Consider the following 23727-nt stretch of genomic DNA (forward strand, 5'->3'; position numbering starts at 1 on the left):
AACGCTCTAATGTGTGAAATTTCGGCGAGGAAAACTGGCCATTTTCAAAGGGGTCCCTTGACCTCTGACCACAAGATATGGGAATGAAATATGCTTTATATGGCAGTTACAGCTGATAACGATAGTGGCCCGACCGACGGCGTCATAGCGTAAGCGCAGCGTCCACCCGCAGGTTTCCCCTCAGGTAAACACTGTTGTCTCTGTCAAGACTTTTGCCATTGTTTGCACTGTTGCGCTGTTAGCACCACTAGCTACGAGCCACTGGCTTGCCGTCTGCCATGTTTAGAGCCGTTGAGAGGCAATAGAAATGCTCCAAATCGCGTATTTAGCTCCTTTAATTACAAGGATCTAAATTGGTACAAATAAGCTTTTATAAGACGAGTAAAGTTCTTTAACTGTTGTTGCAGGTCTTACTATTTGACAACAGTTCAACAGTGGCCATATGACTGAATACCCCTTTAAATGTTATCAGTAAAGAGCAGATAACAGCCCTTAATGTTTTTACCCAATCTGTGTTTATTACACTACAAAGATTACTTTTCATAGCTACACATGGACTTTTACTTTGGCATGGCCTCAAAAAACAGAAAGTTTCTACAGTTAAAAAACAATCATGAGTGTAATAGGAGCTGATTCATACGTAAGACTGTTGGCAGCTTTTGAAGCCTTAAGTCAAACTAATATTATTAATGAAATGGTTTGTATTCATCCGCTTAATATGACACTTGCAGCCTCAGAAAAACCTCTGTGGAGCATTAGAATTCTGGATTTCATCGCTCATGCATTGACCATCCTAATCAATTAAAAGGAATGTAATCCAATTAGGGCTGACGGTATGCCCCGCCTAAATTGACTTTGTGCTCATTAATAGTGCTTGCCTTTCTGTGTTTCCTGGAGTCCACGCTCTCTGAGCAAGGACGTGGCCGAGGCCTCCGATCCATTACCTTCGAAAGAGGAACGGAAACTAGGATACTAATGAGATTCCCTCCTTGTGCAACACACGCTGCCAGCGTGACGCTCGAGAGTGATTCAGACATTTCTGTGGTCATCAGTGTGGTCGTCGCATTCATCACTGTCCTCTATTAACTTCATTGGGACATTTTCCGACTCCTCTCGCACAATTTAATTGCCAGTGTCATATGGGTGGAGCAGGGAGAGCTTTGGCTACAAGCACTAGGTCTACAGGAGGACAGCGTTGTATGGAGTGAGGAGTTACATTTACTTTCCTGACCTATGCTAGTCTTGTCCCACTCCTTGTCCCCTAAAACATGCGATTGCACACACAACTAGAGTAGACATACCCAAGACACACAGTCACACATGCACACATGTACTCACCTGGAGGTCAAAGAACTTGCTGTAGCGTCTGTAAATGCTTTCTGTGCTGCCATCGCTCCAGGACACTTTGATGATGTAAACCTGGAAAAAAACAAAAGACAAAAATAAGTGGAACATTTAAACTAACAAATAGCCATTATTGTCAACCACTTGAAAATCCAAACCCCCCCCCCTGGGGCATCACTCCTGACTCATGGTGCCGGTAATTGGCAGTGCTGTGACTCCCAGAGGAAGGTAGCGTGAGGAAAGGCAAACAGCACGCTTGTCACACAGGCAGCGGTCACTGTCATCATCCGTTCACATGAACACAGTACTAGGAATATGTGATTATTTCATTTCCTAGTCCATCTGCGTCACTTCCTGCTGAAGAGGAAGTCATTATCCTGTATAGATGCAGCAGATTTTACAATGCTGTCTTTTCAAAATTACTGAGAAACATTGTTGTAGCAGCTGTTCCCATAAAGACCTGAGCAGCAAAAGCAGCAATGGAAATATCAATTCATGAGTTTGATGTGACGCCTTCAATATATATAACTGCAGATTCCATCAGCCTCATATTAAAGTGTAACTTCTGTATTTTTCAACCTGGAATATATTTACCCATGGTTTTGTGTCTAATTGACTAATAGGGACAACAATTTCTGAAATTGGTCCAATATTGAGGGAGAGCACTGCGGAGGCAGCTGCTCACAGGCTGCAATGTGGTGCTATTGGGGCAAGCTGGTACTGTCATTTACGCCCACTAAAAGTGCTTGTTTTTGCCATGACAGGCTCTGATTGTTATTATAAGTGTCTGACATTATGGAAAGAGTCTCACTCAAGGAGAAGTCTCGTTCTAAAATCTGAAGAGGTGACATGGGGAAATAGGGTCCAGGTGGAAAAATACCAAGGTTACCCTTTAACCACAATAAAACAGCACAAAGCATCCAACCAAAGTATATAGCCTAATCATTGCTGTCTACAGGCAACAGACACAGTTCTTTATTTTGTTGAAGAATAAGAGGAGGGGAGAGGCAGGGAGGTGATTGGAAACTCCCCGGTGGCTTGCTGTGTCTGGCTGAATGCTGTTGGCCCCACTCCCAGACCTCCTCTGGCCTCGCTCTCACTTTCAGGGCAGTAGAGTCAGATATGGCCATGGATGGACCAACTACAGGAGCTATATAGACCAGCAGGGAGGCTGTCTTCATTGACTAAAAAGAGTTATGTGTCAGTGTCTGTAAACTTAAACCAATGGAGAGCCATCTATACTAGAGATCTTCCAATACCATATTTTCCCTCACGATACCCATACCTGAACTTGCGTATCGGTCGATACCGAGTACCTATCCGATACCAGTGTTTAAAATCACGTCAATGTTTTTACTAGTGGTATTTTCCAGTATAAAATGTTGCCAAATTGCTTATGTTTTGCTAGCTCTGGTTAGAGTTACACTCTCCGCTAGCACCTGCCCTATCAGTAAAGCACATGTGCAAATCTCAACAGAGATGAGAAAGAAGCGAGATGGCTCACTCGTTATCTACTTCCATCATCAGCTGCAGAAAAGCGATTCCCTGTGTCCGAAAATCCATGATGGAAGTAGCTAATAAATGAGTTTCTTTCTCATCTCTGTTGAGAGTTGCACATGCGCAGTACCGATCGATCGGGCAGGATGTACGGATCGGGTAGCGAGTGACTAGTATTGCTGTGTAGCGTAAATGAGCTGATAAATAATATGATGACGTGTTATTGGATCGGTGCATAGACTTGCATACTCGCCGATACTTGATGCACTTTCGATACTGGTATCGGAACAACTCTAATATATACAATAACACAAGCATAGTGACTATTTCTTGGGTATTGCCTGTGGGTGGACAATAACTATTTGCTTAATTTTAAACAATTAAGAACCATTATATGCAAAAGGGTTTTCCATTTCCTTGCTACAGTCTATAAACATAATTAAGACAAATAATCTACAAGTACAGCACCTATGATGGTAAATGAGGCTATAGCTCTGAGGAAGAAAGGGAAAGGCTATAACTTGAGCTATAAAAGCTTCTCTGGGCAATGAAACACTAATACTGGCCGTAAAATGCTCTTATATCTGTAAGTGTCTTAGGAATGTGATTTTTCTGGTGTTTTTCCTCTCTTCGGGATAGGTTCAAATCTGATGAGCAGTACCGCTATAAGCTGCTTTTTTGTACACTTAACCCGCACCTCCAGGGTTCTGGAAGATTTTAAGGTAACAAGAGTACAACACAGAGAGCAAACAGACAGATGGAGAAGACACGGGACCTCGAGAACTCTGCGTCCTTGACCACTAACACTCACAGCGGTGTAAGGTCTGTTGGTCCGTCAACCCAGGCATCATTTTCACACATACATGGATGCAGACCAACATACGAGTACACACACCATGTACACGGAACTAACACGAACACCTGCTAAGGCCTTGGCAGTGGCTCTCACTGTTTGGCCCGCTACATCATATGATGTCATACGTGTTACTCTAAAAATGGACTGCGTGCACTTTTGCAGACAATTTCACCCACATGTATCCCCCAGAATGATGAAAGCTCCATTGTTTAAGAATTGCAGAAAAGCAAGCAATGGGTCTTTTGTCTATTTGACATTCTTGTCTCCCACACAACTTTGCAGTACCAGCGGGAAATGATTTTAGAAACAGGAAAAATATTCACACATTGATTCTTGTTCTTCTTCTCTCCCTACTTTTGTCCTGCTCACCCCCACACACGGTAATGGTAGTGGAACAGATTCCTAAATTGGCACAGATACTGTACGCCAATAGAGAGACACTGTTAATGAGATAACCCTATAGCATTATCACCTGACATCAGGATATTATCACTCTTAACGTCTCTAGGGCTGCAACTAAGGATTATTTTTTATTGTCGAATAATCTGTTGACTATTTTCTCAATTAATCAATTAGTTGTTTGGTCGATAAAATGTCAGAAAATGGTAAAAAAATGTCGATCAGTGTTTCCCAAAGCCCAAGATGACGTCCTCAAATGTCTTGTTTTGTCCACAACTCAAAGATATTCAGTTTACTGACATAAAGGAGTAAAGCAACCAGAAAAGATTCACATTTAAGAAGCGAATTCTGACTTCTACACAAACCGATTATCAAAATAGTTGCCGATTAATTTAATAGATGACAACTCATCGATTACTTGTTGCAGCTCTAAACGTCTCCATCAACTTAACACAGCAGAACTGGAGCTATTCTGCGTAAATAGTGTAATTACTGGCTATAAAAACAGACACGTCCAATTAAAGTAAAGCCCTAAAACAGGCATAACTGAAAACTGTACAATGTGCCGTACTAAAAAACTGAAGTAACAAAACAACACATGACATATGGTTTGTAATGTTTAAACCCTTCCCTTGTTCAAACATTGCCTTGTGTTCACTGTGATGACCTTAAACTCTACTTCCTGGTTACCTACCAGTGCCTGTATGTATTTATGAGCAAATTGAAGAGCCTCAGGCGCGACAAAGCTGGAATGCTCAATTTGAACTCATGGGGATTAGTCTGGATGTTTTCAGGACTGGATTGATTTGCCTATTAAAATGTTTTCTGATGGCACACACACACACACATAGCTGCAGGCTATATGAGAAGCACTACTTTGTTTGACTGCAGACTCTGGTAGAATTAGTACAATGCCTATATATTCACATATATACATGTGATACTGAGTTGCTGAGGGTCATCTTGAATGTATGCAGACAGAGGATGAAAGGTCACATGAGTTAGATCCATTTGGTGACCATAATTCCTCTGAGTATAAAACAAAAAATGCTGGTTAAATCTGAAAACCCAAACAAAGAAGTGATAAACCCAACATTAGTCTGACTCAGACAAGCTGAAAAACAGCCAGGAATGAGACTCTGTAACTCTTTAAGGTTGTCAAACGTCAGTGTTCAATGTCTTTTCTTCACTGTATGGTATCTAATAACTCAGTTTCTTCACTGATGTTAAACATGTGATACTGAGTTGCTGAGGGTCACTTGAATGTATGCAGACTGAGAGGGTGAAAGGTCATAAGAGTTAGATCCATTTGGTGACCATAATTCCTCTGAGTATAAGACAAAAGATGCTGGTTAAATCTGAAAACCCAAACAAAGAAGTGATGAACCCAACATTAGTCTGACTCCGACAAGCTGAAAAACAGCCAGGAGCAACTTGAACTCTGTAACTCTTTAAGGTTGTCAGTGATAATGTCTTTTCTTCACTGTCTGGTATGTTTAGGATCTAATAAATCTCCACTGATTGTAGGCTAACAGTGTAAAACTAAAGAGTCTGAGCAACAGTCCACTTGGGCTGGCTTTGGTAAACTGTAATTTGATCCTCCCTTTGTTTTTACTTTTACCGACAGGAAAAGAGAGAAGTGTTGCAAAATAGCCCTGATCTGTTCCCCACTTTAAGCTCTGCTGTTGCTGTTGTCATAATGAAAGTCAGCTTACGTAGTGTTTGTTTGGATTCCTCCGTTTCTGGACATCTTGCACTGTTACTTCTAGCACGGTGCGCCGTGGCATGGTGTCCTCTTCTCTCTCTACGCCTCCGTTACAAAGAAAAGAAAAACAGAAATCCCGGTTGGAGGTTTTTTACGAGCGATCAAAAGAGAAAGTTTCGCTTCTTTTTGTCATCCGATCAGCTCCGTCTGTGACCTCTGAATGCAACAAATGCTTCTTTTCTTTTCCCCCTCAGTAAAAAGCTGTCTACGTCAGATTTCCTGTCCAACATTCAGCCTGCTCAGAAAGCCAGAAGTTACTAGTCGGTCGGTTTCTTGTTGGTTTCCCGTCCCGTTTGACGGCTCCAACCAAACTCCCAGCCTATCCCAGCTCGCCCACTCCCACTGAGCGACTGGGACGCTTCATTATCCTGCTCCATGGACCAGCCCTCCAGCCCTCCAGCGTCACAGCAGACCACAGCAGGCTGCAGGCTGCAGGAGGACTCAGCTATGGGTTTAATCCAACGCACTTAAAGCTGTATCAACGTTATACTGGGTGGGAACATTTTCATCCACATGTATCAAACACTCTTAATGTCAATAATCCATAAAATACACAGATTTAAAAAAAGGGAGTGGATAGTGAAATATAGGGTAAATTGCCAGTAAAGTGGGACACTGCGTAATGTGGGACAATGTGTGTCTTCCTCAAACAAATACAAGTCAATAACACTATTGATATTTAATGCTAATGCTTCAAAACTATTATAGTCTTATTCAGCAAATTTTGACTTTTTTTTTTTTTTTTTAATTACTCAAACCGATTAATCGATTATCAAAATAGTTGGCGATTAATTTAATAGTTGACAACTCATCGATTACTTGTTGCAGCTCTAAACATCTCCATCAACTTAACACAGCAGAACTGGAGCTATTCTGTGTAAATAGTCTAATTATTGGCTATAAAAGCAGACATGTCCAATTAAAGTAAAGCCCTAAAACAGGCATGACTGAAAACTGTACAATGTGCCGTACTAAAAAACTACAAAACAACAAATGCCACATGACATATGGTTTGTAATGTTTAGATCTGTTACTGGGTGGGAATATTTTCATCCACATGTATCAAATACTCTTAATGTCAATAATCCACAAAATACACAGATTTAAGAAGGGGAGTGGTTGGAGAGTGAAATATAGGATAAGTTTTCGGAAAGTGGGACACTGCCTAATGTGGGACACCTAGAAGCTCCAGTGGGTGTAGGTCTTCCTAAAACAAATACAAGTCAATAACACTATTGATGTTTAATGTTAATGCTTCAAAACTATTATAGTCTTTATTCATTATTCTTTGTTAGGGTGACCAGATCCCAACAAACCAAATGTGGGACAAAGAGTATGTTTGTGCGGGACAATGTCGGACACGTTACAAAGGCTGAGAAGTAGTCTACCATTTTTTATATAATGTCTGTCTAACTTAAATAATAAACATTTCTATTCTGCCCCTTACCTTGTAACATCTCTATGCTTTGCCCAAATGCATGCATAGATCGGCACATCGCTTTTTGAGCCGCGCGTTTCTTGTGAGACTCACACGTCGCTTCATGTCGTATTCCCCCTGTGTGAAATTGAAAAAATAACAAAAAACAAAAGAAAAGCGTCTGTCCTGCAGTGGTTTGACTTTTGAAAAATAGAGCCAATGAAAATGTGGGACTTTGCCTCAAATTGGAATTTCTATTATTCAAATGAGTTAAGGTATCCCTGGTTGGTAGGTCTATTACCACCTTAAGGACAGCCTTTTAAAGCAAATTTGTGGTTTTGGGCTATAAAAAGAAAATTGACTTGATGTATGAACTTGGGAATCTAGGTTCAAGTGTCTTGAACTATTGTGCTGTTTGTTGCACCCACTATTGGTCAATTTGAAAATGTCTAAAAGGAAACAGCATACAGGTCTGTTCCAAGTTTCATGATAATTGGATGCAAATGTATTATAGATAATTATGTGAATTATGGCTAATTTTGTAATTTGCTCACATGTTCACTTGTAGTTGCACTATTGCTTGATCACATGGAGAGCAACAGATTTGTTGGGGTGTAAACGAGGAACTGTTGACTCACTGAGACTCCAACACATGATATCATCATGTGTGTGCGTGCTTAATGTCTCGCTCTCGGTCATGAGATGATTAAAGTTGGGATGGGTTAAACTGGAAATGTGCTAATTTTGTTCCAGAAAAGTGCTTTGTAAGTAGAAACTTGTCATTGTTTCCTCCCTATTAATATCACAGTGTTATGCTGCAATTAATTGTTTTAGATTGAACTGTAGTTATTTTGTAAGTTACTCAAAAAATTGCAAAGTTGACACTTTGATATATACAGGTTTTAAAAAGACTAATGACCAAGTTTGAGATTTGACTTTCAATTTTGTTGCAAAACAGCTCCATCTTTTGGTGCATTGCACTCATTACATTAGTGCTGTATATGTGGCAGTTCCTATCTGCAGAGGCACAGCCCTTGTTATAGAATTACAACTGATTAATAATGACGGCTGCATTACGGAGACAATGTCAGGAGTCAGAATTGTCATAGTGAGTTACAAGTATTGAAAAAACTCAACAATTAATTTTTTATGACAGGTCGTGACATTATGTGACTCCCAATTTAAACTTGTCACATCCTAAATTTAACTTCCAACTTGGTTATTTGGAATAGGAACCATTTTAATCAAAAGCAGAAATGAAAGTAAGAATTTATTGCATCACTCAAATAGGCCTAAAAATAGAGCACATCAAAGGGGGTTATATGAGTCCATGTTGAGGGATAGAAAGAAAAAAAATCCAGTGAACTTTATAAAAATAAACATGGCATTCAGTGGAAAAAATGCGAATAATGATTAGGGTTGTCCTCTGTTAGTCGTTTCGCTCTTAGTCGACTAAGATTTCTTTAGTTGTTTTTTATGCTTTTTCATGCTGAATGATTTATTTCCAAGAAACTTATGAGCACATCTCTGGATTACACAATTTTTACAGATCTGCAGATTAAATCAACTAATCGATAAGTCAACAAAATGATGTTAATCAACAAAGAATTTCTTTGGTCGAGGACAGTCCTTCTAATGATAATACAAAAATATCCCCAAAAAAAGTAGAAAATTTGGAGATCAAGGATCAATCAGTCACACAAAAGTTGTCCATCAAAAAAGTATGTACTTAAAGGAACAGTGTGTAGTATTTAGGGGGATCTATTGGTAGAAATGGAATATAATATTAATAAGTACGTTTTCTTTAATGTTTAATCACCTGAAAATAAGAATCGTTGTGTTTTCGTTACCTTAGAATGAGCCGTTTATATCTACAGCGGGTCCTCTTCATGGAGAATGGACAAACCAAACACTAACTATAGACAGGCATTTTCATGTCGGCCACCACAGTTCTCCTACACACATGGCTCACAGTTTCAGTTGGTTGCAATCTGCAACCTCAACACTAGATGCCGCCAAATCCTACACACTGGCCCTTTAAATTGCTGTAAGCAGGGGAAAAAACATAATATAGTTAAATGCTGTCATTAGAGAGATCAACATTTTGCATCGCTATATTCTATAGAGGATGAAGAATTGCTGCTGCATCATAGGCCATATTTTGAATATGTACAGAAAAGTTACAACTAACATTAGATGTCATAATTATCTTTATAGGCATCAGGGATTATATCTGCAGGGTCACGGGGTCAAATGTTAAGGGTTTCAAAATGGTGAACAGTAGTCATGAATGCTGACAATCAGAGGTCAAACTAAAGGTCAAGGGTCAAGGGTAATATGAATGAGTAGAGGTCAGAGCTCAGACACCATATACAAGATGAGAGGTTAGAGGTCATATGAAAGGTGAAGGATCAGTGCCGTCACACATTTGCAGCTCTAGGTGTGATGTGATGCCGGAGAAGCGTTCCTGCAGCGGCAACAGGTAGCCCAAAGCTTCTCCCTGAGCCACCGGGCCCGTGTAACGGTACGGACGGATGTTGAAGATCTTCACACAGTACACTGGATGAGACAGAAACAAAAAAATTATACTTTTTTTGTATATTAATGCCGTATTATCTCTTGCGTGGACGTGTTGAGACATTTTTCTTTATGTGCATACTCTTTTCTTTCAACAATTTTAGGATATCAATGACATTTTTGTAATAGAGTGAGATAGTGCTGATGCTAAGAGTGACTCAACTCACCTCACTGACACAACTAAGAATATGTTTTCTTTGCTAATTTCTACCTGTGATGTCAGGTTGTTCTCATTACTTCACCTTCATGGGGTAAATTTGTGAGAAATTAGTTGAAATACGTCTCAGCAGAAAGCTGTTTCTACACCACGGGGGAATGGATGTGTAAAATAGGAATTAAAAGTGATCATAATAATGTGTTTGTTGGAGAAAAGCAAAGGAGTTAGACACCTTTAACATCGCACAAACACAGTCTCACAGCAGACCATGAAATAGACACAAAATTCAATCTATTTCATTCGTGTACATGGATATGAATTTCCCTTTTTTTCATGACGCTCAGCACGACTTTCAAGAATCTATTTTTCAGGGCGACCTCTAGCTCACCCGGTAGAGCGTGTGCCCCATGTAGGCGGAGTCCAGCGGCCTGGGTTCGATTCTGACCCGCGGCCCTTATATCGCCTCTCAGTCCCCCTTTCCTGTCATTCAACAGCTGCACTAATAAAGGCAATATAAAGCCATAAATAATAATCTTTATAAAAACAGAAGAATGTATTTTTCCTGCGTTTTCCTAAAAATGTCCAGCAACATGTGACACACATGTCAATTTTCCGCTCCAGTCTTTTCAAAATAAAACTTAGATTTAAGAACAGCTCGCGTTTAAAATATCACCAGAAGTGCCGTATCTTAGGTACGGAAGTTACGTGACAAAAACTACTTAGTTAGCTTAAGGAAAAGATGTACTTGGTTAGGTTTAGGCAAACAAAACTTCTTAGTTAGGTTTAGGAAAAGATCTTTGTTTGGTTTAAAATAACTCTGGAAGTGCCGTAAAGTAAGTACGGAAGTTACGTGACAAATAAATCAACGTTGTCTTCTGGTTTCACACGGGACACGAACACCGGTCTCCTGGGCGAAAGTTTTTTGACCCACCCATCCACTCCGACCTCCTCCCTACGTGGCGTTCGCCACTCTTTATACTTCCCGGTTCACAATTACGTGGATTACATAAGAATTGATTTTGTGCCGACCATCACGAAAATAATTTGTGTCTATATACACGAATCAATACATTACATTTTGTGACTACTACATGAACTGCTGTGCGACTGGGCTGATAGCACACCTGTGTTGATGAAAATATTCTCAGGCCACCCAACAAATATGAAATGCATAAATAAGTCTTACCATCCACCTTTCCCCATTCTGCAGACAAAAACAAGCAAGCTGCCAACTTAGAAACAAACAACCTAAAAGTAGGCTAGTCTACAACGCAGCACCATCATTAAATCCTACAAGCTCCTAATGATCAGTGTCTCACCATTAATGTGGATATCATGGCGAGGTAATGTGTCTCTGTGATGTCTAATCATGTCTGTGTTTTACCCTGAGATGAAAGGAGCTGACGGTACATGTGTTCTGATAATACAGTTCAATTAGGGGTAGAGGCAGAATGAGCGACTAATGATGTTTACTCATCAAATCCGGCGCCTTATCAACTCAGGATGCTCTCAAAATACACTCACTCACATAATACACAGACACAGACATACTGTACATTGCAAAGGCATGTGTGCGCTCTTCTGCACAGGCTACGTCGACACAAACGCACACAAACGCTGATGCGCTGCTTTGTTCTGTAATAATGATGGCCCTTAGTGGGGGTCATTACTCATAAACAGCCTTTGATGGGGTTTCACATGCAGCTGGGTCCCGGTGTTAGAGGCAACCGAGAGTTCAATGGAGTCTCAGCCCCCCCTCTCCAGCACCTTGACTAATCCATCTAAATCACCCCTTCTTTTCATCCCCACCCAACGCCTCCACCATAACACCACCTTTACCCTCGCCGTGGCCCCATACACTATAGATTACAGGAATTTACTTGCTGAGGTAACAATAAAAGGTTACTTATTAAAACCTGCTTTTTCATTCAGTTGTAGAAAATATTAGTATGACTTTGAGATGCAATTTCAAGAAAACTGAGCTGATGTGGCCAGCAATTTTAAGCCATGTTAGCGACGTGGGACTAGGGATGGTAATGTCACTCAGTCAGTTGGTTGGTCCACGATTTTGGTAACCTGACCCGCCAGAACCTTGTGAGATCATTGGAAACTATGGCTGTCAAAGTTAACGCGATAATAACGCGTTAATGCAAATTTGTTTTAACGCCACTAATTTCTTCAACGCATTAACACAATCGATATTTCAGAGGTTTAAAGCTAGAGTGAAGATACTGGTAGAAAATCTAAAGAATCCATTGGTACCTTCCATGTCATACTAGCTTGTCATTAAGGAGGCTAAATAACGCTCCAAACTTGCTCTAAATTATGGCGAGGAAAAATTGGCATGGCCAAAGGGTCCCTTGACCTCTGACCTCAAGATATGTGAATGATAATGGGTTCTGTGGGTACCCAAGAGTCTCCCCTTTACAGACATGCCCACTTTATGATAATCACATGCAGTTTGGGGCAAGTCATAGTCAAGTCAGCATTCTGACACACTGACAGCTGTTGCTGCCTGTTGGGCTGCAGTTTGCCATGTTATGATTTAAGCATATTTTTTATGCTAAATGCAGTACCTGTGAAAGTTTCTGGACAATATTTGTCATGGTTTTGTGTTGTTAATTGATTAACAATAATAAATATATACATATATTTGCATAAAGCAGCATATTGGCCCACTCCCATGTTGATAAGAGTATTAGATACTTGACAAATTTCCCTTTAAGGTACATTTTTAACAGATAAAAAACGTGCGATTAATTGCGATTAAATATTTTAATCAAATGACAGCCATATTGGAAACTGTTTGGAAAAGGGCTGGCACTCTCAAAAAATACCTGGCAGGTGATTGGAAGAACCATCTGTCAATCAAACTCTTGTGGAAGCCAGTTGGGAGAAGAGTGAAAACACGTTCTTTGCTCTTGTTTCAATAAAGAAATACTCTCCAGTTCTGATATAACTGACGCTATCGCAGCATCTACATTAACCTTAACCCCATAGCTGCCAGTAGCTCCTCACAGGACGCTGATTGGTCTGTGCACTGGCTTGCCAGACACAAATGCATTACTTGAAGCCTGACAAGATGGATTCCCACATGATATCATGACATTGCGAGAATCCAGCAGCCGTGCACGGTAACCACTTTGGTCCCTGCTGAAATATCTCAACAACTATTGGATGAATTGCCATGAAATGTGGTATAGATATCCTTGGTTGCCAGAGGACGACTCTAAAAGACCTTGGTTATTTCCTGACTTTTCCTCTATCTTTTCTTATAATTTGAAATGGTGATTGATAATCTCCAGAAGTTTCTTTCCCTTTGCTGAACTCACTTTCAAGTACTTTATTGACATCTTGTCCTCCTTACCATCATTGAGAAGTTTGACCCCATTATACTGATTCCCAGCAGGCTCTTTCCGACTCACTGGGCCCGCCAGAGAGCCTGAGAATGGAGCATTGACGATACCATAGTCATCACACACCAGGTCCACCGCTTTATGTCGGTCATTATCTCTGTGAGAGGAGCGACAGAAAAGATTGGAATTGCACAGATATCGTAAAAAAGCCTGTTTCAATTAGTCATATTTCAAGGAAAGAACTTCGAATGTCTCTCTATGGATGTGGTACACGTCTGCCCAGCCATCCACCCAGAGAAAGCTGGATGATTATCTATATAATTTTGGTCTCTCTTGTCCTTTTAGTATAGACATAGATTTGGTTGTGAGGGAGCTGTGCCGTGAAATTGCATCATCCCTTAGATGATTACATACTTCATCCATTTTCTCCGTGATGTAGAGCTGTTGTCATGTCAACCTCATAACCAGGTTAATCACACAGCAAGACATGTCAGATGCCACATAGTGAACAGTTTAAGAGAATAATATGTAACTCCAGAAATGTTGCATTATCAACTCATCTGCACTTGGAAGCTCTTGTGTTGCCACATGGGTAATCTTCAGAGGCTTCAAAATGATTCGATCAGGAGGAATCACCTGTTAGAGTTGAAAGCTCCACAGCCGTGCGCATCACACGCCCTCACTCTGTTGTTGTGGTGACTGGCACAAAGGACACTCCAGGCTCCAACTACAGTGACAGGTATGAAAAGTAATATGTTAGTCCAATACTTTTCTTCCTTATTTAAAGGTTGCTGCATTTCATTCCAAAAGGCCACGCATGAAAAATTGCATTTGAATAAAAATATTTCAACGTCCTCCGAGTCACCTCACATTCTATTCATATGGAAATAAGGCCAATTACAGCAGAAAGACACTATTCAAATGTCATTTTTTGATGTCTCTTATATCAGTCTTACACCCATTATAACACATTTTACCTGACTACCTTTTAAAGGTACAATGTGTAGGATTTGGCGGCATCTAGTGGTTTCAACACATTCTGGTCTTTTAATCTCTACATGGCAAAAAAACAGCAGCGTGCTTGTGTGACTGATAAAGTGTCTGAAGTAGCCCATTTCTCACCTTCTATAGTAATAGTCTTTGTTATATGCATGAATGTGCTGGTATGTGTTTACATTAATGTGTAACTGTGTGTCACTATACCTGGCATACAACACTGCCGCGTCTTGGCCCCTGAACACTTGTCTTTCAGGTATTGACCTTGGCAGATGTATCGGTTGGGCTGGCAGATGCCTCCCAGTCTGGTGCAGCTGACGTCGCTTCTCGGTCCCGTGGAAACTCTCTTACTTCCCGTCTTCTTGACCTTCTTCCTCGGAGCCACAGCCTTAGGTCTCCCGTCATTTGCTGTTGTGTGATTTCTCTTCACCTTGAAGTTACTGTCAGCGTTCTTGTCAGGGCTTTGGGATTCTTCACCTTTCTTCTTTTCATGCTCTAAAGCACAACTTCTTAAAAGGACATCTTAAGGAGAGATGAAAAGAGAGAGGATTAAAAATGTGGCTTTACACAACTTTCTTAGATGAAGGATTACATTGAATGTTTGTGTATGCTAAACATTTATTACAGAGAATCTGAGCTACAGATCTAAAGGCCCTGACACACCAAGCCAACGCTAGGCCATCGAACAGTTTGAGGCCGTCGGTGAGCGTCTGTCGGCCTAGTTATTGCGGTGTGTCCCGCACCATCGGCACTGGTTTGCCCGTGTTGGAGGCTGGTGTGAAAATGGTCGACAAACGCCGCTTTGTTTCATGTACGTATCAGAACAACGGCTTGTATATCCTTAGTCCTTGGTCTTCCGGTTTCCCTTTTTGAATGACAAATACAGACTACCGCGACCTGCTGGTGTGGAAAGTTATTTCATCTCACACAGGCACAGAACGTACGTGTTAACCGGCCATCGGAGTGTTCGAGTGCAACTTGTCGGCCAAGACAAAGGCTACGTGAGGCGATGCAACAGTCGGCCTTTGTCGCCGCTAGTTCTTTGATGTTTACTTCGTGTGTCTCGGCCTTAAGGGACACTGATATGATTTTACTGTCTGTACTCAAATTACCAATCTACACAGTAGTGTAGATTGCAGCACTGTTGAACAATGTTGCATCATAAAGAGAGGTGCTTCTGTTATTTAGCCTTCCCTCATTGATATAAATGCGGTGTACAAAATAATAGAAACACCTGTCGGTATAACACAATACAATTCAGCAGCACCAGAAACTCCCCACAGAGTCAGACAACACATATCTACCTTTCTTACCTATTTATAGTCATCACAAGGTGGGTTAGAGTTAAGAGGATTCACTTTAGGGCTCAAAAATCAATCACAAAGAAATAATAAAAAAGAAAACTAAAATACTATTCTCCAAAACGTCCTGATGCTGAAGCAAATTTGATACATTTCAAAGTCATACCTGACTGGCTGATTGCTTTAAAATGCCATAAAAACCCCTGATGATATAATAAAGAAAAAAGCACACCTTCTAGACATTCTTGACGAATGTTCATGGAAAAAGCTTTAATGACTTCACGGAACTTGCTTCTGATTATCTCTAAGAAACACTTTTCTTAGAGGTGGTTATTTTTTCTCTTAGCTCACTGCCTGGGCACACTTGTTGAGAACTGTGTTACTTGTCCATTATAGACAGACTGAGTCATAGTTCAGTTATTCATAGTGTGTTTTCATTCCGGCAGAATACTAATTATCCTGCCCAGACATGAGTCTTTGATCTTCATTAACTCTATTAACCTCAGAGGCACAGAAAATATTTCAATCACGCTGGCCTGGCACAGGAACACATGCTGGGCTCAGTGATTGAAAGGAGCTGCTTATCACTAGAAAGCCTTAATGACAGGGAGACAGCCGGGCCGGATAGCTGGCTCTGGCACAGAAAAGCAATTTTCCTCAGCAATGTGAGCTAAAATTAGAAAAGGCCGGAATTTTGTGACAAAAATGGAACTGTGCCTGTTGCCTGGGCGATATTAGCTTGGATGGTTTTACTGGTATTTTACTAAACGGTTGTTAGCGCATTACTAGGTGGTTGCTACATTATGGGGCTGCTAAGGTGCTACATATTTGATCCCTGTTTCGGTTGGTTTTTAGGGTGTCATGGTGTTGCAATGCGGTGAATTTGGCTAAATGGTTGCTAGGGTGTTTGGAATGGTTGTTGGCATTTTGAGAAACATCCACTGAGTTGAAACTATCTTTCTCTAACCCGAGGTGCTGAAACCTTCAAACCAAACTCCTTTCTCTGTCTCCCTCTTCGGTCCTGAAACCCTCTAAACCAGTCTGGCCTGGTGTCTGTTTCCATATTATGTTAACTGCATCAGACATAGCCAACACCAGCAGGTGGCAGTAGTCTGGACTTGTCATCTAAAAAATAAAGAAGATTGAAAAAGAAGAAAAAGATAAAGTTGAATAACCTTAAAAAAGGAGTGGGTGAGCATTGTTTGAGTTTTCTGGTAAATATATGCCAAAGACACAAAAGAAGAATTTGGGGATAGTTTGTGACAGGGATCGGGAAATAACCTGCTGGATGTGGCAGCTGCATTGTCTTTTACTTTAATGGCAAGATATGCTGTCTGTGGGTGGAATAAATACACACATCAACTTGAAAGTAACAAAAAAGAGGATATTCAGTGATATTCATGGAGCTGCAGAGTGAAAGTTGCGCCCACTGTGTGCGTCATGAATCATTTCATCTACGCAACAAGATGTCCGTCTCGTTTCCACGTTGCTCAGAGTCAGAGTGCGCCTTAAGCTTTGCAGTTAGATTGCAATTATGTGATGTTGCATTAAGCATTCAATCAGGCTTTAAATGTCTCATCCACTTGCGCCAGCACACAGTCACTCCAGCAATAGGCCCGAGAACCCCCGCAAGGTTTTATGTTCACAGGAGTTTGCAGTCTCCTAATAGGGCTCGGTTCATGGTAATAATCTCCGGGGGCGGACAGATATTTACAGTATACACCGTTTATTGTTTCTGTAATAGGGATCTTATTAGTGAACACTGGAATGGCAAATTGCTGTGTGTGTACAGTATGTGTGCCTACACATGCATGTTTGTGTGTTCAACTTAATACGGTTACTTTACATAAATCCTCCAGGAATACTGTACATGTTATATGTAGTGTACATTTTGCATATATTACGCTACTTACAGCATACTAGCAGAGCTGCAATGAGACAGACCCTCGACAGCATTCTCATCATCAGATCAGAGCTCAAAAATCTGCAGAATAACAATAAAAAAACAGAAGAATTATTCCATCTAGGCAGGTAAGTGTCCCATAGGTGTCATTGTCATATAAAGCAGCAGGCGTATATGCATATTAGGGTTATTTATACATGCAGATTTCACCCTAAGATTCAAATCTGTGACGTATTCTTGCACACTGACTCAGTTCATACAGTAGTTAATCTGTCTAAAATCTCAAACAGAAGCAGACCAGATACCCTTTTCTGACTGAACACTGCTCAGATTTTCTAGTGAGAGAAAAAGGACTTACGGAGAAGTTGCGATGTGGCGGCCGGCGCGGTGGGTAGACACACAAAGCCTGGACTGTTGGAGAACCAGCCCGCTGTGGAAGCTGCATTCCCAGGGCCACGGGACGTTTCCCCCACTGTCAATATTGATATTGGCCTATAGAAAACACACCCATTTAGTTGCTGGAAAAAAGGCTCTCTTTATTGACTTTTTGTTGCTATACCAAAAGTTGCACAGTTAGTTATTGGCGTCTGAGAAAAAACACCTGAAAGTGAGGCTTTAACAAATATCCATGTGAAATGAGTTATTACCAGCTGAGCAACAGCATTGACAAATGGCATTATAATCTCTTTTTTTAAGGGCTTTCAAAGTTAACGCGATAATAATGTGTTAATTTGTTCAAATTCGTTTAAACGCCACTAATTTCTTTAACGCAACTTGCGATTTTTAATTGACCCCCTTAAAATCCGACTAGCATGGCCATTTTCAAAGGGGTCCCTTGACCTCTGACCTCAAGACATCTGAATGAAAATGGGTTTTATGGGTACCCACGAGTCTCCCCTTTACAGACATGCCCACTCTATGATAATCACATGAAGTTTGGGGCAAGGCATAGTCAAGTCAGCACACTGACACACTGACAGCTGTTGTTGCCTGTTGGGCTGATGTTTGCCATGTTATGATTTGAGCATATTTTTTATACTAAATGCAGTACCTGTGAGGGTTTCTGGACAATATTTGTAATTGTTTTGTGTTGTTAATTGATTTCCAATAATAAATATATACATACATTTGCATAAAGAAAGCATATTTGCCCACTCCCATGTTGATAAGAGTATTAAATATTTGACAAATCTCCCTTTAACATCAATTTTGAACAATAAAAAAATGCGAAAAAAATTGCGATTACAATCATGCGATTAATAGCCATTAAATATTTGAATCGATTGACAACCCTAAAATATATACATACGTTGGCATAAAGCAAGCATATGTGCCCACTCCCATGTTGATAAGTGTATTAAATAACATTTTGAACAGATAAAAAATGATTAATTAAGGACAATCGCAATTAAATATTTTAGTAGGATTTAGAGTCCTACTTTTTTTTCTTCACTTTATAATATTTTGCACATCACAAAAGGAATGACCATGCACTATCACAGACTCATATGACATATTATCGTTTAGCTTTGCTTCCGTAAGCCTCAATCATACATTTTTGTCTAAAGATGACTGTCTTTGTTAGACAGTAAATGATGATGCATAAACTGTATTGACTCTTACTCTTTCAGCGTATTGCACTATTATTAATATACTTTTAGTTCAGTGGGAATTATTCATTAGAATCACTAGGTAATGCAATAATGTGATGTTTATAATATTATTAGGGAATCATACATTGTATCATAATGCTCAGGGGGACATTTCATTACAGTTTCTCATATATTGCAACCCTGTCTCCTAGAAAGTATGTTTATATATTACTTATTTGTCTTCGAAATTTCATTGTGGTGGGAAACATAATTACTGCCTGGATTATGTCCACATGCATGTCAGGCAGTTTATACAATGTCAACTGCTACAAAGCCGCAATAAAGATTATATTACAGTTCGTTGTGTCAGTCCGAAATGGCAGTATGAGTTTCTCATAATGTTGATATTTTGACTTTAGTGTATGCAATAAAGATCTCCTTTCATGGCACCCTTCCATATAAACCCATTAGTATGTGCAGTGCAGTCAGCAGGCATAGGCCTGTTGTCACCGCTGTGTGCCCTCACGCTGTCAAATCCCGGCTTCTACCCCTTAACGAGACAAAAAAATCATTATTCTCCAAGCATGAGCCTGGCATCTATTATGAGATAATTAGCTTTAAGGCCTCACACAATGGAACGGAAGTCAATCAATGGTATGAATTTGATCCCCTCCCAGCGGAAGAGTGCAAAGTAGGTACATGGATGAATGCGGTAAAGCGTGTGGGTGTAGGGTATTTAAGAGTCAGGCTTTGTGCGGCACGTATGTGGTGAAAGCCGAAGACGGCAAATCAGATTTCTTCAAGGTTACGCGGGTGTTAATCCAGTTCTAAGCTTGGGGGAAACTGCGTGAAGGCAATCCTTCTGATTGGGTAAAACAAAGCAAGAGCCCACCTAAAAATTCATTATTCAGTCATTATTTCAGAGATGTTGCATGATTACTTACAAAATAGCTGGCAACTAGTCTTAGCTGGCATGCGCATAAAGATGATTTGTGTATTATAGAAGTTAATAATTATGTGCAACTCAAACATCCCTACTTTTGTTCCTTTTTTAATTAAAGGGGACCTATTATGCTTCCGTGCTTTTTCCCTTTCCTTTATTGTGTTGTATAGTTCTTTGTGCATGTAAAAGGTCTGCAAAGTCGCAAAGCCCAAAGTCCACACCAAAGGGAATTACTCTCCCCAACAGAAACACTGCTCCTGAACTGCCAGAAACGCCTTGATTGAAGTACCGCCTTTTCTTCTGTAACGTGGTGAGGTCACCAAGTAACATATTTGCATAATACCTGCCTAGCTGTTAGTTTGACACACCCTCAAACAAAGCTAGTTAGAGCGGAGTTGGAGCGGAGTCCAAAGAGTTGGGTTCAATTGACCAATTACACCAGAGTGGGCCAGCTGACCAATCAGAGCAGACTGGGCTTTTTGGGAGGGGGTGCAGGAGATCCAACAGAGCGTTTCAGACTGAGGGCGAAAAGCCGGTATGAGAAACATTTATTTTTGAACATTAAAGCATGTAAACATGGAGTAGTAGAAATCCAAAATACAGGAATGCACCTGATAATAAGCAAAAATAGTTCCCTTTAATATCAGGACTAAAAAGTATTGTTAGCTACATGGAATTAAAATCCAAAAATGAAGAGTTACGTGATTTTTGCTTGCTTATTCAAAGTTCTCTTCATCTGTATGTCCAAGTGTATCTTACTTTACTGATGTATTGTGGTGCAGATGAGGTCACTGTGGAATTTAAATGCTTTTATTCTAATTCAGAGCTGGTTACTCGCTCTGAATTACAATGTACGGAGGGAGTGTGGGGGAGTGGGCTCAGTAGTGGTCGGTGGAGAGTTGAGCCTTTTTGCAGCCAGACTGCTTTGATAATCAAATATCCGAGCGGAGGATTACACTGATGGACCATATGGCTTGGAGTTGGAAAAGGAGAGAGGGAATTAGAGAGCAATATAAAACAGAGAATAGGGGGTGGAATAATGAGAGATGGAGTAATAGCGCTCAACTGAGAGTGTGTGAGTGAGGGAAGGGAAATGAGGTAGGTAGAAGAACTTGAAAGACAGAACGAGAGGGGGATAAAAAACAAAGACGAAGACAGACAGACAGACAGACAGCCAGACAAGCCAGCCTCCCTGCATCCTAAACACCTTCTGCTCCGGCAGAGTGTTGACTCTTTGAGAACCCTTTGATAAACATGGCTACTTAAATAGAAACACGCGCCGCATTCTTCAAACTCCTGGGAGGATAGGAGTGACATTTCACTCCGGCGTCTCTGTCAGTTAGTTCTGGCATTTCAACGAGACGGAGTAAAAGGATGCCACAAGTGTTTCCTAGCAACAGTTCGCTGCAAAACCCCCCTCCTTTTAAACTCCCTCCTTCCCTGAGATACGAGTTGCAGCAATGCACCACTTGCCTCAGACCTGAAATACATTCTAATTCTCCCGACTCTCCCTCCCTCTCCCTCCTGTTCCCTTCAGCAAACTGCCAGGCCTGCATCAAATGACATTCAGGCCCCTGTCATCTGTAAAGAAAAAGCACACAGCGAGGCTTTCCCCTGTGAAGGTTGAAGGCGCTGCAACTGAGACCCGTTGGCAGACAGAATATCGAAAGAACGCAGCGATATTTCACCTTTTTACAAGCTGAGCGGTTACTGGGCATGAGCCTGACTTTTAATCTTTCATTTCATTTGGAGTCTTTCTGCTGCTCAGGTGAAAGGAACATCTGACAAAAACAGGCTCGTGAAAAGGCTCTATGGGTCTGTTGATGGATCGGAACTGCTCAGCGGGTCTAAATCAGCTTTCTCATCCCAGTCACACCCACTTGGCTTCGTCCATTTGTAAACATATTCATGGGGTTTGGGGAGCAGGTGTTTAGCCGGCCTGAGCAGACAAACTTAGAGCCACAGGGCAGGGGATGAACTGGGCGACGCTGGCGGCAGCAGACAGGTGGCAGCAAAGTCTGAATAATGTGTTCTACTAAAAGCATTTCCATGTCTGCCAAGGGAGGGCTTTCAAAGGGCGTTAGTGGATGGACTGAAGTCTGGTCACACGTCTCTCTGTCTCTCTCTCTGAGTCTGCAGGGAGCAAAACAACAACATTTAAGCAGAGCATATCCTTTAAGATATACAAATGTCAATCCATGTCCTTCATGCCTCTCGTGAATTCCCATGAATCTACAGTACAAGTTAAAAGCCAACCTGAGCAACAAGCAGAGACAACAAAAGCAGAGTGTGACTGGAATCTTAAGGCCCATCAGCCTCAAAGGCATGGACTATAGCATCAGATGAAAGACACCAGATGAAATGCTACTCCAGATCATTCAGTCTGATATCATCCAATGGATTTTACACAGCTTGAGATTCACTACGTTTGTTCCCACAAGTACAAAAATGGTATAAAAAGTACCGAAGGAGAAGTCATATGATTTGAAAACTTAGAAATGTCTATTTTTCCAACCTCAAATACCACCGACTCGGCAGTGATGCACGTAGGCACATTTTAGTGACAGTATGTGACGAACCGGGCTTTCAATTAACTCCAGTGTAAACCCACCTGCGGCGTTATTTGACGGTCGGAGCAAGATACGTAGTATTAATTGCAAGAGAGTCAGCTCACAGCAGGCGGGAGGGGTGGTGGATGGGTCCACTACCGTGAGTCGTTAGTATCGTCAAATCCATGATTCACGTAAGTCGTTAGTATCGTCAGCCCCGTGAGTAACGTGAGTCGTCAGTCATGTGAATCATTAGTCACATGAGTCGTCAGCTCCGTGAGTCACGTCAGCCCCGTGAGTCTTGTCAGTCACTAGTCACGTGAGTCATTAGTCAGTGAAGTTAACGTCAACTACGACCGTTTCCTAACCCGAGTGGTTGCGTTGCCTAAACGTAACTTCCTGTGAAAATGGAGGTTTATTTTGAAAGGACACTATGCATATAACAAGCGTATATTGACATGCCGTCCCTGGTCCGTCCAAATTAACGCAAGAGGGGCAATGACCAAGTGGCGGTATTTGAGTTGGGAGTGAGAAAGTGCTGTTTCCTGTAATTAAAGTTGGCATTTGGAACAGTTTTAAAAAAAACAAAAAAACTGTACGGTAAAACGGTAACTGCTGTGTATTTTAACTTTTGTGTTCAAACAAATGGCTCCATTTGACACTCTAACCTGTAACATTTCCTTCCTGTTGCTTCGCAACCTTCGTTCCGAGAGAATTAACGGAGCCCGTGACACAATGAATACAGGGGTGAAGGAGAAAAAATGTGCCTATAATACTAGTTGGTTGGAGAGAGCGAAGGAGAGCTTAAATTTCAAGGGCTTGAAGCCTTTGAACTGTGCAGGAGTGGACACGACGACGGCGGTGAATGTGATAGGCCAAGACAATGAATGTCACGGACAATCGTGTACGCATCAAAGCGCGGTTTCATGACTGATGGATCAGCGGCGGAGGAGAGGGAGAACATCAAAACACAGCGGGGAGGGCGGCTAAATCACTTCCCCTCGCTTTGATGAGGGAGAAGGCAGAGGTGCGCAGCGGAAGATGAGGTGGAGCAGGGGAATAAATGAATTAAGAG

The 23727-nt window shown here is 41.1% G+C and overlaps 2 protein-coding genes across 5 annotated transcripts in view; both read right to left on the reverse strand.

Moving 5' to 3' along the window:
- The window catches only part of sh3pxd2b (SH3 and PX domains 2B), a 48756-nt gene extending 42474 nt beyond the window's left edge, over nucleotides 1-6282 (reverse strand). For 2 of the 4 annotated variants that reach the window (XM_074612221.1, XM_074612222.1), the window contains exons 1-2: nucleotides 5812-6281; nucleotides 1339-1419 (exon numbers count right to left, since the gene is read on the reverse strand). In XM_074612221.1, coding sequence (XP_074468322.1) covers nucleotides 1339-1419; nucleotides 5812-5883 — 153 coding nt within the window. In that variant the 5' untranslated portion in view covers nucleotides 5884-6281. Of the gene's footprint in view, nucleotides 1-1338; nucleotides 1420-5811 lie in introns of all 4 variants that reach the window. The other 2 variants (XM_074612220.1, XM_074612223.1) reach the window with 2 other exon arrangements.
- A 1407-nt stretch (nucleotides 6283-7689) lies between these two features.
- Nucleotides 7690-18032, reverse strand: LOC141753489 (leukocyte cell-derived chemotaxin-2). The gene is made up of 6 exons (XM_074612224.1): nucleotides 17927-18032; nucleotides 17579-17649; nucleotides 14572-14886; nucleotides 14005-14095; nucleotides 13380-13525; nucleotides 7690-9837 (listed from the first exon to the last, which is right to left on the reverse strand). Exons 2-6 carry the CDS (start codon nucleotides 17628-17630, stop codon nucleotides 9671-9673), a joined length of 771 nt encoding a protein of 256 aa, XP_074468325.1. The 5' UTR covers nucleotides 17631-17649; nucleotides 17927-18032; the 3' UTR covers nucleotides 7690-9670.
- Nucleotides 18033-23727: the final 5695 nt, after the last annotated feature.

This window comes from Sebastes fasciatus, chromosome 16, assembly GCF_043250625.1.
Source record: "Sebastes fasciatus isolate fSebFas1 chromosome 16, fSebFas1.pri, whole genome shotgun sequence".
Lineage (NCBI taxonomy): Eukaryota > Metazoa > Chordata > Actinopteri > Perciformes > Sebastidae > Sebastes > Sebastes fasciatus.

Bases quoted from the DNA above. Each gene is read 5' to 3' on its own strand.
- LOC141753489 (XM_074612224.1), bottom strand. From the start codon at position 17,630: ATGATGAGAATGCTGTCGAGGGTCTGTCTCATTGCAGCTCTGCTAGTA. The intron at 13,526-14,004 runs GTGATTCCTCCT...CTCCTCTCACAG, and splicing joins GGAGCTTTCAACTCTAACAG to AGATAATGACCGACATAAAG. The intron at 9,838-13,379 runs GTAAGGAGGACA...TGTCTCATCCAG, and splicing joins GGTCAAACTTCTCAATGATG to TGTACTGTGTGAAGATCTTC.